Genomic DNA, 16,707 nt, shown 5'->3' with positions numbered 1-16,707 from the left:
TGTAAATATGTTTGAATACATAGTTTTATTTCGAATTGTGCATCGCATTTCATCAGGTTATGATTGAATTTCATTAGTTCTGGGGTAAAAAGTTGAGGAAAAAAAGCGAAAAAAACTTGGAAAAATTTCAGCCTCAACCTCCTCCCATTACACATCATTCTCAAGGCCTCTGACTTGTCCATTTTAAATCAACTGAAAAAGTGACACTTCGTTTTCAAGCAGACAGTCAACATTATTTAATAACGAGAACTTTTGTAAAGATCATTTCTTACTTGAGTGAATAATATAAAAAATGATTATTATCTACACGTCTATTTCAACGAATAGGTATGAAACATTTTTTCTCATTTAATGAAACAGACATCTTGTCATCTCAATTTTAATTTCTCGTTTTTATTCGTTTAGTAAAATCATATTTCAACGAGCACTATCAAGTATCATCAGTTCATCATTCGTTTCATTTTTTTGATTTGCAATTTGCACGACTTATATACCCCTTTATTAGAACAAAATCAGAAAAAAAAAGTCTCATTATGCTAAAAATATCCTTCTGTTTTCACACTGTCATTACAAGGCATTTGAAACAAACAGGGAGAAGCGAGACAATCCCAAGAAGAAGCAGAATTACCAATTTGTCAACATCCACTCTTAGACTTTAGTTTATCACAGTTTCAAATGAACGCTTTGAAAAGGGACAAATAGGCAGACCTACACACGTTTACGAACGATGTGAGGGAAGACATAGACATGGCTCAAGGGGCCTGCTGAGAACGAAAAAAGACATCGGTGTTAACGAATTGCTGCAACGCGCCAGTCACAAAGCAGAAAGAAAGAGTTACCTTATTTAGGAGAAATTTCTGCTGCCGCTGAATGAAAAAAGAGAGCACGCAGGGGGGCTTGGGGACTCGACCAGACTAACGGTCTGTTTCATTAACGCCAGGTGTCAAAAAAACACTCGAGTTTGCCATCTACACGAGAAATGGAATACTATGTAGGTTTAGGTTGAGTATGACAGCCGACAAATACGAAGAGTAAAGTTTCGAAAGACTAAAGAAATCAAAAACATCGTATCTTCGATGACTAAATGAGACGAATATATTTACCAGAAGAATAGATATGGAGGAAAAATTGTACATATATAAATGTGAAATCGCTGTTTTTCGAAGTGATGAAAACGGATTTGGATTTTTTTTCGCCCGTCAATAGCGTATAAAATAGTCGTGTAGAAGATGAGCTCGAATAAAATGGCAATTCTGCGATAGCAGCGAATATTTCGCCAATGAAATGTCGTATTTCAAAATACCTACAAACATTGGCAAAGTTCAGAGGTACATAAATATAGGTATGTTAAATTCGTTGAATTTACAACACTCGTATTTTGATATTTGAATAAGATGACCTTATATCGACGAATGTATAAGATGAAGAAATTTGACCTAAAATGGTACTCGAATGCGCAAATCTACTATGCAGTGGTATTATCCACCTATACACTGATAGATGCGATTAAGAAGTCATACAAAAGTACTCCTCGCGTTGGTAAATAATTGAACCAGGTACGATTTGGAATTAGAGATGAGTTATTCGTGGAATTCGAAACGTGTATCAAGCTGTAGGAGGTTGTGCAGTATGCAGCCATCTGGTGCATTCCTAATGGTTTCGCATACGTACGACGACATTGTTTTAGCGACCATTGCACATAGTTGGTGTCGGCAATACGTTGCTCTAGTAGTAATTGAATCATGACTGTGGGTTTTTTATACATTAGTTTAATTTGTATAACCGCGATCTCGTATGTATATGTATGTGTACGGATAGAATGGCGCTTTAGCCATAGCATTCGCACACTATAGAGTACATACGTATATAGCCTGTATTCGCGAATAAATTAGTACTTACACACAGACGATGATTACGTCGGTGTCTTTGCCATTGTCGACCCTTATCAACGTCAGCGTCACTGCGTCACATTCTCTCTCCCTGATCCTTGTCAACGTCAATGTATGAAAAAACCTTCTACCAGCCAGTCGAAAGCAAAAAAATGTGTAATTGTAAACACCGCACTGACCAACATCAAAATGCCCCCTGTAATGAACTAAATACATATACAGTAATTTATGCTACATAGTATAAGTAAACTGTTTGAGTTTCCTAGACATGCATCATTTTCCTCGTACTCATATTATTGAGCGGCCAGTATCCCTTATTAGAATAATTTCGAATTATATAATTTTCTTGGGAATTTTTTTTTGGAAAAATATTTCAAAACGATCATAAAATTAGTGAAATTGACTTCCGAATAGTAGGAAATTGAGAAAGATGTGATAAGAGGGCGAAATTGAACCAACAATTGTTGAAAATCACGAAAAATTGATAATAAATGCAAAAAATTGACCAAAAAATTGAAAAAAATGAAATTTCAGAAAATTGACCGAAAAAGTTGAAATCTGAAATCTGAAAATTTGAAATGAAATCACAAAATTAGAAATCAGAAATCAGCCATCTGAAATCTGAAAATCTGAAATCTGATAACCTGAAATCTAAAAATCTGAAATCAGAATTCAGAAACCAGCCATCTGAAATTATGTAAATCTCAAATCTCAAAATTTGTAGTTTCAAAATCTGAAATCTAATATGAAATCTGAAATTTCAAAATCTAAAATCTCAAAACCTGAAATCAGATACTAGCCAACAGCCATCTGAAATCTCCAAATCTTAAATCAGAGAATCTAAATTTAAAAATTTGAAATCTGAAATCTGAAAATTCAAAATCTCAAAATCTGAAATCTGAAAATCAAAAATCTCCAAATCTGAAATCTGAAAATTAGAAATCTAAAAACTTGGAATCTCAAAATCTAAAATCTCAAAATCAGAAACCAGCCATCAGCCATCTGAAATCTGAAAATCTGAAATCCAAAAATCTGAAAACTGAAAACCTAAAATCTGAAAATCTGAAAAACAGAATTCAGAAACCAGCCATCTGAAATCTGAAAATTCAGAACCTCAAACTTTGAAGTCTCAAAATTGAAATCTCCAAATCTGAAATCTAATAATCTGAAATCTGACAATCTGAAATCTTAAAATCTGAAATCTAAAAATCTGAAATTAGAAATCAGAAACCAGCCACCTGAAATATGTAAATCTGAAATCTCAAAATTCGAAATCTCAAAATTTGAAGTCTCAAAATCTGAAATCTCCAAATCTGAAATCTAATATGAAATCTGAAATTTCAAAATCTAAAATCTCAAAATCTGAAATCAGATACCAGCAAACAGCCATCTAGAATCTCCAAATCTAAAATCTGAGAATCTAAATTTAAAAATTTGAAATCTGAAAATCTGAAATCTGGAAATTTAAAATCTCGAAGTATGAAATCTAAAAATCAAAAATCTTCAAATCTGAAATGTGAAAATCAAAAATCTTCAAATCTGATATCTAAAAATCAGAAATCTGAAGATTTGTAATTTCAAAATCTAAAATCTCAAAATCTGAAATAAGTAATCAGAAACCAGCCATCTGAAATTTATGTAGATCTGAAATCTCAAAATTCGAAATCTCAAAATTTGTAGTCTCTAAATCTGAAATATCCAAATTAATCTAATATGAAATCTGAAATTTCAAAATCTAAAATCTCAAAATCTGAAATCAGATACCGGCCAACAGCCATATGAAATCTCCAAAATCTAAAATCTGAGAATCTAAATTTAAAAATCTGAAATCTGAAAATTAAAAATCTCAAAATCTGAAATCTGAAAATTAAAAATCTGAAAATCTGAAATCTGAAAATCAGAAATCTGAAAATTTGGAATTTCAAAATCAAAAATCTCAAAATCTCAAAATTAGAAATCAGAAACCAGCCATTGGTCATCTGAAATCTGAAAATCTGAAATCTCCTAATCTGAAATCCAAAAATCTGAAATCTGAAAACCTAAAATCTAAAAATCTGAAATCAGAATTCAGAAACTAGCCATCTGAAATGTATACTTAAATCTGAAATCTGAAAATTCAAAACCTCAAATCTGAAATCTCAAAATCTAAAATTTCAAAATCTGGAATCAGAAACCAGCCGTCAGCCATCTGAACTCTGAAAATCTGAAATCTCCAAATCTGAAATCTCCAAATCTGAAATCTGAAATCTAAAAATCTCAAAATTTGAAGTCTCAAAATCTGAAATCTCCAAATCTGAAATTTCAAAATCTCAAAATCTGAAATTGGAAACCAGAGACCAGCCAACAGCCATCTGAAATCTCCAAATCAGAAATCTGAAAATTTGAAATCTCAAAATCTAAAATTTCAAAATCAGAAATCAGAAACCAGCCATCAGTCGTCTGAAATCTTAAAATTTGTCATCTCCAAATCTGAAAATCTAAAATTTAAGAATCTGAAATCTCAAAATGTGAAATCTAAAAATCTGAAATCTGAAATCAGAAATCAGAAACCACCCATCTGAAATCTGTAAATCTGAAATCTGAAAATTTGAAGTCTCAAAATCTGAAATCTCCAAATCTGAAATCTGAAATCTGAAATCTAAAATCTCAAAATCAGAAATCAGAAACCAGCCATCAAGCCATCATCCATCTGAAATCTCAAAATCCAAAATCTCAAAATTTGAAATCTGAAAACTGAAAATTGACAAAAATTGAGTTGAAAAATCGAACTCAACATAGGTACACTTTCTTCCTATTACGAACGCATGTATGTACTTACATATAAAAATTCGATAAAACAGGGAACAGTCCTTATCCAGAGAACAGAAATAAAATTAGTGACACAACAATCTCATTCTTCATGGTCTAAAAGCATCCTTGGCTTATATTTTTTCCATACAACTGCAGCAAATTTTGAGCAGTTACTTTTACTAAAAATTTCTTCTATTCCTTATCTGTTTTTTTTTCCTTTTAGAAAATAAGCTTTTTGTTCCCGAGAAAAAACAACAACAAAATAATACGAGAATTATTAGAAAAAACTACCAGAGAAACTTTCTTCTCAGCAAATAAGGACATTATATTCAATCTTGAAGATCATTTTTTATAAAAATACCCCCTAAAATTTCGTTACTTTGGCCGAAGATCCTTACTTACATCTCGCCGATGGAAAAATAAGATTCCGCGAGATTCATGCGACTTTACAAGTTGTAATAAAATTTACAAAGTTTTCGTTGTAATTTACTATAGAAAATATGGCGGGACTTTCGGATATAAATTATATCTACTTGAAAAAAAAATACCTACCTCGTAACTTTTTCTCCATAATATACTGTCAAAAAGAACACCGATGACGCGACGCGACGAAAGCTGCTGTTATTTTAATGCGAGAAAAAATGAATGCTTCGATAGGTATAGGCTAAATACATTAGGAAAATACCTATGTTCTTAAATTTACTCTTCCAGAAAATGCGTTATTGGGTTGATGTTATTTTTTTTCTACTTTGGTTTTCAGCTGTTGTCGAAACATTAGTGTAGCCGATGAAATCCACTTTTTGTATCGTGTCACGTCCCGATTTACGCTGCTCTGTTTCTATTTTTTTTTTTTTTTCATTTTTTTTACTGAGCAATGACGCGAACATTATGTTATATCATTTATCTTTGTAAAAATCTTTGAAAATTGTGCGGATTATTTCGCCATAACAGACCCAAATCCAAATCATTTTACGTGTAAAAATATCGCAACACAAAATTTTCGGATTTTTTCGGTATAATTACATAAGAGTTGAATTTTCAGTTAGAATGCAGTTCAATTTTTTTATATTTTTCGGAAATAGTTATTCATCTTTTAAGCGTGAAATTGAGACGAATTACAAAACCAAACTTGCTGAAAACGTCAAAACTTCCACTGCCAGTACATCAAAACGTAAAAAAATAATTCCTGTTCTTCAATTTTCAAAAGAATTGGCCCACCACAATAGTTCAATAATTGTCGAAAATAAAATTTCGGCTTGAAAGGTTTGTTTTTATACAGTCCTTTCTCGTCTTTGCGGAATACAGATTTCTACCGCGTAATGTTTATAAAGAAAATATAAAGTACTTCACCGATGACATTTAGAAGGCTCGTCTAGACTGAAAAAATTTTTCCCATCTCTTTTATTAACGTTTACGTAGGTATACCAAGCGACGAAAGCTAAAGTAAACCATCGAAAATACTCACAAAAACGTGCTCGATTCGAGTGCCGAATAAGAAAATCCAAAGTATTCGACTCGTTTTTCCTTTCTAGCAAAATTGTTTTTATTTTATCAATTTTTTTGTCTGCTGTATCAACGAAAAGTTTCTTGTGTTCGAGTGACTGAACAAAATCGTCGTTTTTTAAAATTTTGAATTATTCAACATTTTTGTTTCCAACTCTTCTTCTAAAATGTATTCGAACCATATCTGGCTAATTAGCTGGAAAAATTCGGGTGCGGGGGAAGGGAAGATCTGAGATATTACAAAATGGGAAAATCTGTCAAAAAAAGTTGAAAAAATTTTAGCCTTTCTCCTCCCTCCCAACACATCTCTTTGTCACGCCTCTGCAGTTGATTTAGGTCGTCGTCGTTTCCTTATAAGCGGTAGGCCTGTTGGCCTGTCTGCTGCGGTGTGGAACCTGTTGAGGATGAGCCTGAGGTATCCGTGAGTTTCCTCCTTGGTCTCCCTCTGCTTCTCTTCCCCATTGGTGTATATTGAAGGACCTGTTTCGGTGATCTTGTTTCCTCCATCCTTTTGACATGATTTCTCCAATCTTTCCTATACGGTTTTATCTTCTTCATGACTGGCTTCACTCCGAGATCTGCTGTTATTTTCTCAGATGGGACTCTGTCTCTGAGAGTCACTCCTGCCGTTCTCCTCATGAACTTCATCTCTGCTGTGCCGTTATTCTTCTTTTATCAGATTTCTTCAGTGCCCATACCTCGCTTCCATAAGTCATCATTGGTATTGCTAGGGTATTGTACACCTTCAATCTTGTTTCTTTTCGCACCTTACTGCTTCTCAGGGTCCTATTTATCAGTCCTGTGACTCTCAGGAACTTTGCAATCTTTCCACCAACATCTACTTCTCCCTGGTATGATATCGTGTTTCCCAGGTAAGGTGCACCAGGGGAAGTTGGAATTCGGGGTAAGTTAGAAAACTTGCTCTAGCGCCTAGAGGTTTATATCTGACGAAGTGCCACTAAAGGTGACTTGAGGGTACTACCCCTACTTCATCACTGCATAAAAATTTTCGCGATTCAGTTTCATTTTAGATGTCTTTGGTTCAATTGTATTTTGTTGTTGTTTTGAACTTATTTTGAATTTGGTCTAAAATACAGACTTTCTATTTCTTAGTTTTTCGCATATAGCGGACGAACCGTGCGTCCTAGTAAAAATCTGATGAGAGTAATCTCAAAGAGAATTAAATTCTCTACAATTTTGCTTTTATGCAATTTTTCTAGGACGCTCGGTTTGTGATCTACGCCTCTGCAAAGTTTAGCCTGTTCTGACTTCCTCCAATTGGGGTAAGTCAGGACAGTTTATATTTTATTTCACTGAGTGAAAGCTACTGTGTCAATCGCGCTCAAATTTTTACCATAGGTTAAGAACCCTTATGGAAACCTACATAATAAATTTGATCCATTTTGGTTCATTAGAAGGGGAGTAACAGCTGGTCAAAGTTGAAATTGCGAAAAATCATTCTGACTTGCCCCGGTGCACCTTACTTGAAATTATTGACCTGTTCGATGATTTTTCCATTTATTACAATCTTGCTTCTTAGTGGCTCCTTTCTTTTGAAGGCCATTGTTTTTGTTTTCTCTGATGATATTCTCATATCATACTTTTCTGATGTCTTTGTTAAATTATACATTGATCTCTGTAGGTCATCTTCTGTTTCGGCTAGTACTGCTTGATCATCTGCGAATAATACTGTCGATATTTCTTGCCTTCTGTCTGTCTTGATTCCTTTTGGCTTCATTCTCTGCCATTCTTTTACCATGTGATCCATATACATGTTGAATAAAACACAAGACAGTGGACATCCCTGGCGAACTCCTCTGTTTATTTCTGCTTGTTCTGAGAGTTTATTTCCAATTTGTACTCTTATTCTAGTGTTCTTATATATGCTGTTTATCACCTTTCGCATTTTATATGTTATCTCTTCGTCTTTTAGGACTTCAAACAGTTTTTTTCTATTAACCCTATCATATGCTTTTTCCAGGTCTATAAAGCACATGTGTGTTTCTAGGTTGTATTCGATCCTTTTTTCCATCAGTAGTTTTACTGTATAACTTGCGTCAGTGCATGATCTCTTTTCTAAATCCGTTTTGACTTTCTGACAGCTTTTCTTCTGCATGCTCTACCAGTCGTTTTGCCAGTACTTTTGCATATATCTTGTGGCAGGTGTTGAGTAGACTTATTCCTCGGTAGTTTTTCAGGTTTGACATATCGCCTTTCTTGAACAGTGGTATTACAATTGCTGTTTTGAAATCTTCAGGTACCTTTTCTTCTTGGTACATCCTATTTAGGAATTCCAGTAGTCTTCTTTTAAATTCGCCACTTGCATATTTGTACAATTCTGTTGGTATGCCATCTTCTCCTGGAGCTTTTGCATTTTTTGCCACTTTCAAAGCTTCTTGTAGCTCTTTAAATGAAATTCTGTCCTCTGTTTCTCCAATTTCATCTTCTATCTTTGTAGCTTGTGCATTTTCATCACTCCAGAGTTCTTCAAAATATTCCTTTGCATCATTGATCTTAATCTTTGGCAAACCCACTCTTTCGTTAAAATTTGAGTCAATTATCCTTATGATCTTGTACACCTTTGGCCGTAACTTGTATGTGTCATGCTCCAGGAATGTGATGAAATTTTCCCAGCTCTCTCTCTGTAATTTCCTGGACTTTCTCTTGACTTTTGCTGACTGTTTTCGATATTCTTCACCATCAACCTCGCTTTTTGTGCTCATGAATTTTCTAAATGCCTGTCTTTTCTTTTGTATGAGTTCTTAGATTTCGTTGTCCCAATTCTTTATTCTTTTCGCCCCAATTCTGCAAGGAACCATTCCTAAGCTTTCTTTTGCCGCTTTTGTCAGGACGGATTTGATATTTTTCCATTCTTCTTCTATGTCCTGGCTTGTTGGTATCTCTTGACTAATGATGTTCATCCGTCTTTGGTACAGCCATTGGTTGGTTGGGTCATCCAGGGCTCTTGTGTTGATCTTTTCATTTTTCCTGGCTGGTATTCTTGTTGTTTCCATTCTCATTACTCCCTTGAACAAAATGATGGTCAGTGCCTATTTCTAGACCTCTGTATGTTCTTACATTAGGGTGAGTCAGGTTGCATTTTTTTTTGAAATGTTGAAGTCTTACCCGCTCAAAATGTTCATTTTTGGTTCAAATAGAACCCCTTAAATTTTTGTTGAAAAATATTAATATTTAGTGGTGGCGCAAACGTGTTGAATGTTGAGAGATACTAGCGTGCGCAAGCACAATACTTCCCACGAAGGCGCCGTGGGAAACGCAACGACGCTTGACAGGTTTCATTCGGTGCAACTATAACGAGAGTGGCATCCCCACTACAACTCATCAAGTGATTCCAATCTTTCTTGGATTTTTAAATCAACCACAACAAAGTATTGATTATGATTTTTTGGCTTTAGAATTCATTTGAACCCAAATTGTGGAATTCAGAAATCAAAACATTCCATTTTCACTAATTAACAGCTTTAAAATGAATAATAGTTATAAAACATAAACTGAAAGTGCTGAATCTTATAAAACCGTCATCTTTCAATGCAAATTCATCCTTTATCTACATTACACACATTTTTTCCTACAGTTGCTGAGTAGAATAGAATATTACAGCCTCAAATTCATACTTTTTTTTTTTACTTTTCAAATTTTTCATATTTTCACCTTGAATCAGCTTTGTAATTGAAAAATTGTTATTGAATCTCCATTAATAACATCTTAAGAATCCCGCCAAGGACTAGACTTACTTATCATGCATCATAGAGGGGGTAATGTTTTGTAAGACTGCTTCAATCCAGCGAGGGAACGCAACGCTACATTCCCCGGCACGCAACCGTGGGAAGTTTTCGCTCGACGCGCTCCTAACTTCTCAACCAACATTCAACTCATCTGCGCCACCAGTAAATATTTTTTTTTTTGCTGAAATTTTATATGATGTCTTTTTAGACATAAATTAACGTTTTTAGGGGGTAAGACTTCGAAAAAGTGGAAAAAAAAATTTTCCCATGTAAAGCTGACTCACCCTATTCTTACATCCAAGAATTTCTTTGCGGCATTTTCATTGGCTATAAAATGGTCGATCATTGAGCTTTGTCCTCTTGTATTGCTCCATGTCATCTTGTGATCTTTCTTGTGTTGGTAGAATGTATTCATGATTCTTAGTCCGTTGAAAGTGCAAAAATCTATCAGTCTCTTCCCATTTGTATTCATTCCTTCTGTTCCATACATACCAGTTACTGTCTTTACTCGCTTATCTCCTACCTGAGCATTCAAGTCTCCTGCTATTACCAATTTATCTTCTGGATTTACTGCTTGTACTGCCCTCTGTAGTGGCAGAGGGTACCATAAGGATATTCTTGACCCGTCCCTACACAGGGGGTTGATTTAGGTACTTTGGAATAATTGGAATTGTGTTTTTTATTTTACCTATTTCTGTACCTTCTTACACCCCCTCCCCTCACTTACCTGCCAACCTATTTAGGAACTGACTAGAGTGAGTATTTTAATCGGGATGGCCATAAGAAGCAAAGTGATAAATTGAAATTATTATAATTCACCATCCCCGAGAAAAAAGAAAATTGCAGAAGAAAGAATCACAAAAAAGGTTTAATCATCGACGACGAAATGAGCAGATACGTAAAAAAAATAAGTGCCCGTTGATCCGGCCGTGGTGATAACAAAAGACGAAACAAATTAGAAATAAGAGATTTGAAAAGAAAATGAAATGGCCGAGGTTTTAACGAGTTGGAAGCTTTTAACGTGGTATCTACTCGTATTTAGTGTCAACAGTCGAGAAAATGTTTAAGATTGGATATTTTGAATTCTCATTTTGCCAGGCTTGAGAAGCATACAGGTTATATAGCATTTAGATGTAGCTCATGATCGAGAATTGTTGCGATGCACGGATGATGCTGCAAGTAGAATTCTCTTATCGTCGAATGCATATTGCATACGCAAACGTGCCTTATTGTACGTACCTACTAGGTATAGAACAACAAAATATTATGTTGTAATTCTACACGACGTGGACGACGACGAATTGTGTTTTATTCTATGTATTTCTATCACATCTTCAATGCAATGCTATTGTACAGTAGAAAGAGAGGTAAAAAAAAAGTAATACGCCGCTAGGTACTTTCTTCTTACCGCAAAAGCAAATATTGATCCTTGGCTTGGTTTTTATGTGTATAGAGTGCACCTTCATGTATGTACGAGTACTCTAGCGATGGATGTGGGTTTATCTGTCTCACGTATATCTGTGCTTCGTTTTGCTATATATAATTTAAAACTTGGGGACGTAAAAATGTACGAAGTATGATTACGTTTACGTACACATACATATGAGTATAGTAATGTTTATGTAGGTATCTACCTAGGCAAGTTTTCATATTTTTTTTCGGTTTTTATTTTCATTTTTTTACTCTCTATGGTGGTGGTTTTTAATTACTATGTTTTATACTGGTATATGTAGGTGAGTTGGGTGCTATAGTGTCCTACGATGATGGTTCTGGAATAATTTAATTCATATAGCATTATTCTAGTCTAATCGTTAAAAAGGTCGTCAATCTTTTCGAACCACTAGATGGCAACTTGTTCAATAGCGGGAAATATGGTATTTATAACATGATATATTAAAGGCAAGTTCGGCAAGTTGTACAAGAATTTGTCTTTTTAGGTGATTGATCATCTGTCAAGACACTTGTTATACTACTTGGACATTTTCTAAAACTTTACGCGATACGAATTTTTTCTTCCTCTTTTTTCTCGTCATCGTCGTGTCCTTTCGATCGAGATACAATATCGAGATTTACTGAACCTGTTCGTCATAGTGTGTGTGTATGTGTGGGGTGATATTTTCTAATATTTTATTTATATAAGCCGAAAGTCGATTAAATATACTTAGAAGGCGTTTAACATACATTATAAAAATTTGTTGATGCTGATTTCTAATGATGAAACTACAATGATTATTTTTATTTGTCTGTTTCAGGCCTCTTTCTACTCAACCGCCTTGAAAACACTTATATCCGTTTCTACTGTGATCTTATTAGGATTAATAATGGCTTACCATGCTCTAGAAGTACAGGTAGATATTGATTATTGATTTTATTCTTAAGACTAATCTACATAGGTATGGATAAAATAAGCTTAAAAAGTGTTCACCAAAGGTCTGCACTCTGCAGCCCCCCACACTTGGGTGAGGACGCAGAATAAATGAGTAGATTAAAAGGTTTAGTGCTGCACATCAACGAAGACTTCAACGTGCATCGTGAGTGGATTTTTCATCAGTGCAAGAATTTCGTTGAATTGGTTGATGGTTTAGTTGTTGGTCGATTTTTTTATGTTGAAGCTTGCAATGGAGTCAATTTAATCCAGGTTGATTTTACTCGAACCTTTCAAGTTTTTTCGGCAATTTGTATGGGCTTCTGATATTTTTCAAGTTGGGCAACAGGCATGAGAAAGGAGGAGGGGTGATTAATTTCGCAGTCTTATCATTAGGAATTGATTTTTAAAGTTTTGGTGATTTTTTATAAATTCAAATTGACAATTTTTGAACGATTTTTTTTTTGTCAAAAAATATTATATTTATTCGATAAAAGTAATCAAAATTCAACAATTTCTGCCATTCGGGAGCCTCCAGTGCGATATTAGATTTTTTTCAGAAATTTTTGAAACGTCTCCAGAAAGCGTGGAAGTTGATTTGGGCAGCTGAAAATTGAGATGTGGCCTATTTTCAACCAGTTTGGAGCCTTTATCTTTATTTGAATCGATATTCAGGCGAACATCTCGAGGTTTGTTTTTGACCAAAATTCTCCAACTACATATTTTGGTCAAAAAACTCACTCGAGGTGTCCACTGGAAATCAGGCCAAATGTGGATAAACCTGCTAAATGGACCCATCATAAGCCATAATTTGATTTTTAGCTGCTCAACTCAATTTCTACACCTTCTGGAGAAATTTTCCAATTATGCTGGCAAAATCAAAAATCTCTCAGGAGACCACAGAATGACAGGAAACGATGAAATTGGGTTAGACGTTAGAGAGAGTTTATAGGACCAATTTTCATTCGGGTCAGATCAGATTTGGGCATTTTCTTGGTTCAAGTTGAATCCAGCCAACCTGGACCTGATTGAATCCAATCAATTTTCTTTGAACCCCTCCTTCTTTCCCTCCCATCCTCTCTTCATCCCCCTCCCCCCCCAAAAAAAAAACTGTATGCTAAATATACAAAGAGCAAGTAACAATTCATCACCAGCCTAAATTCCGATAATTTTCGAAAATCTTCGAACCAAAAATGGAAAAACATCAAAATTTCACCAAATCGACCATAAAATCTAAAAGATATCGAATTTCTAAATCGATTAAAAATTGTTTAGAATCCTTTAAAATAGTTCTGAAGCACCCAGCAGCGTTTTGAAAATAAAAATTCTTGCATAACATTACCCAATAAAATTTAAGGAAAGCTAAAATACTTCATGCCCTAATTTCAAAATGATGAGTCCATTCAGGGTGGTTTCAAGAGGTTTTCAGTTCCGTTTAGTAAAATTTTGAAAAATTTCAACTTTCAGAAATTTGCCGGAGGCTTTCAGAACTACTCAAAACGGTGCAAAACCAATTCAAATAGATTTTAAGGACAAACAATGGAGAACGTGACAAATTTAAGATTTCTACTCATATCAGGTTAATTTGACAAAATTTTGTTTTTTTTTTCATTCTTACAAGGAAATCTCTTAAGGTGTCCGCCTCCGATTTGAACGGGACCGCGATTTTTGGAAAGAGCCTGTTCTAAAACCCCTAAATCCAAATTTTCAGCTGCCCAAGTTCATTTTCCGATTTTTGATGATGCTATTTCTGAAATAACAAATAAAATAAAAACAGTTTATAACTTTAGCACTACAGAAAAAATTCTTCCAAAGTTTAAATGGCAAGTCCCTTTACGTATTTTAAATCTTATAAAAATAAAAAATAAAGTAAGAAAAGAATGGCAGCAATTGAGAAACCTAGAAACTAAAACTAAATTGAATCGCTGCATTCGTGAAATTAAATTTGAACTATTTAAATTTCGTAATGAAAAATTCCAAAGTTTCCTTTCTAATATACCAATCAACAACTCTGATATCTGGAAAGCTACAAAACAAATAATAAAATTGCCTCAAGATATCCCAATCTTGGGAGATATTCCAGCTACTTCAGACCAAGAGAAAGGTATTCTTTTTGCTAACCATTTTCAAAAAATATTTGGTAGGAAAATTTCTACCACACAACAAGAAGAAAATCTAATGCAACAAACTATATCATTCATCACTAAGACTCCCACAAGAAGAATTAAAGAAACCAATGCTGCTGAAGTTAAAACTATTCTTAAAAAACTTAAAAACAAGAAATCTCCAGGCATAGATAGTATCACCAATTTAACTCTAAAAAACCTTTCTGAAAATTTTATAAACCAACTTGTAAATATTTTTAATGCCTGTCTTAAACTATCCTATTTCCCCAAAAATTGGAAAACTGCTGTCTTAATTGTGATACCTAAACCTAATAAACCAAAAAATGATCCATCTAACTACAGGCCTATCAGCCTCCTCTGTTCCCTCTCCAAAATTTTTGAACGTATTCTTCTTAAACGAATCCTTAGTAAAATTTCAAAAAAAGAATCTATTCCTTTTCATCAATTTGGTTTTCGTAAAAAATACTCTTGTGTTTACCAAGCCCAAAGAATTACTAAAATCATTAATGATGGGTTTGAAAACAAATTATATTCAACTGCATGTTTTCTTGATGTCAAACAAGCCTTTGATTCTGTTTGGCACAATGGTTTACTTTATAAATTATGTCAACAAAATCTTCCCTTATACTTGATTAAAATAATAAAATCATTTTTAGAAAACAGGTCGTTTACTGTCCGGATAGGTTCTAGTTTTTCTCCTATTAAAAATATAACAATTGGTGTTCCGCAAGGTGCTGTTTTAAGTCCAATACTTTATAACCTATTCTGCTGTGACTTCACAGCAGGACAAGATTCTGTCATTGCATCCTTTGCTGATGATATCTGCCTTCTCCACCAAAACGCTAACCTCGATATAGCTATTAATTCCCTTCAAAATTCTATAAATACTTGTTCTAACTGGTTTAAATGCTGGAAGCTCGAACTTAACCCAAACAAATGTGAATCTAAAATCTTTTCTCTTCGTAAAATTGATACCAATATGAACATTCAAATTGATAATACCTATTTACCTTGGAAAAGCGAGTCAATCAGATATTTAGGTATTCATCTAGACACAAAATTAAATTTTACTGATCATATTGATATCAAATTAAAAACTGCCTATAATCGTTTAAATCTACTATATCCACTTCTAAACAAGAGATCTAATCTCAGTATATCAAATGGTAAACTACTTTACACATCCTTGATTCGTCCTATCTTGACTTTTGGTTCTATAGTATGGATAGGTAGCTCTAAAACAAATTTTAAAAAGCTCAACACATTTCAAAACAAAATTCTTCGCATCGTAACCCACAGCCCATGGTTTGTCCGCAATTCACAAATACATAGAGAATTAAATGTAACAGATCTGTACACTCATGCTCTAATTTTAAGTATGAATACATATTGTAATATGTCAAAATTGTCAAATTTACGTGATATTCTTTTACCAACAGTAAACAGAAGATTAAAACCTAAACTAATTCAAGACCTATTATAAAATATGACGTAAGTTTGTAGTTTGTGATAGTACTTTGTGTACTGATACAGTAAATAAATATGATTTTCCGATTTTTGGCGAATTTTGGAGTGGTTTTTTGACCATCTATTTTCAAAACATGGTCAAAAAACCACTCTTGAGGTGTCCCTCCCAAAACCGACTCAATTGTGGATAAACTTGTGAAACAGATTGAATATAACACACAACTCAATTTTTAGCTGTCCAACTTCATATTGACGTCTTCTGGAGCAAATTCAAAATTCTGGAGAAATTGAAAAGTAGCGCTGGAGGCTCCAGAATGGCTGGAAATGACAGAACTCGGCCTCAGGGGGTTTGTTGTGGACGAAATACAGCGATTCGCGCAAATTTAAAAAATTTCCTCACAAACAGTAAAATTTTGATTTTTTTGGATTTCTTATTAGGTATGAAAAAATCTGGTCAAAAAACCACTGTTGAGGTGTCCCTCTCAAAACCGACTCAAATGTGGATAAACTCGTTAAACAGATCGAGTATAACACACAACTCGATTTTTAGCTGCCCAACTTCATATTCACGCCTTCTGGAGCAAATTCAAAATTCTGGAAAAATTTAAAAATCGCGCTGGAGCCTCCAGAATGGCTGGAAATGGCGAAATTGAGATTTGGGGGGTTAATATCAGTTTTAAGACTTATTTTGAACATTTTTACTGATCAAGTACGTACTTTTTGAAAAAAATCATAAATCACCAAAATACTTAGTCAATTTTGAATTTTCAAAAATTCGTCAAAAATCAAAAAATGAACTTGGGCAGCTGAAAATTTGGATT

The 16,707-nt window shown here is 34.0% G+C and overlaps 1 protein-coding gene across 3 annotated transcripts in view; it reads left to right on the top strand.

Moving 5' to 3' along the window:
- SK (small conductance calcium-activated potassium channel) overlaps positions 1–16,707 on the top strand; it is a 532,534-nt gene that overhangs the window by 472,371 nt on the left and 43,456 nt on the right. For all 3 annotated transcript variants that reach the window (XM_065369223.1, XM_065369221.1, XM_065369222.1), the window contains one exon: positions 12,181–12,276. In XM_065369223.1, the coding sequence (XP_065225295.1) occupies positions 12,181–12,276 (96 nt within the window). The remainder of the gene's footprint in view (positions 1–12,180; positions 12,277–16,707) is intronic.

Source organism: Planococcus citri, chromosome 5 (genome assembly GCF_950023065.1).
Source record: "Planococcus citri chromosome 5, ihPlaCitr1.1, whole genome shotgun sequence".
Taxonomy (NCBI): domain Eukaryota; kingdom Metazoa; phylum Arthropoda; class Insecta; order Hemiptera; family Pseudococcidae; genus Planococcus; species Planococcus citri.
This window is presented reverse-complemented; position numbering and strand designations above follow the sequence as displayed.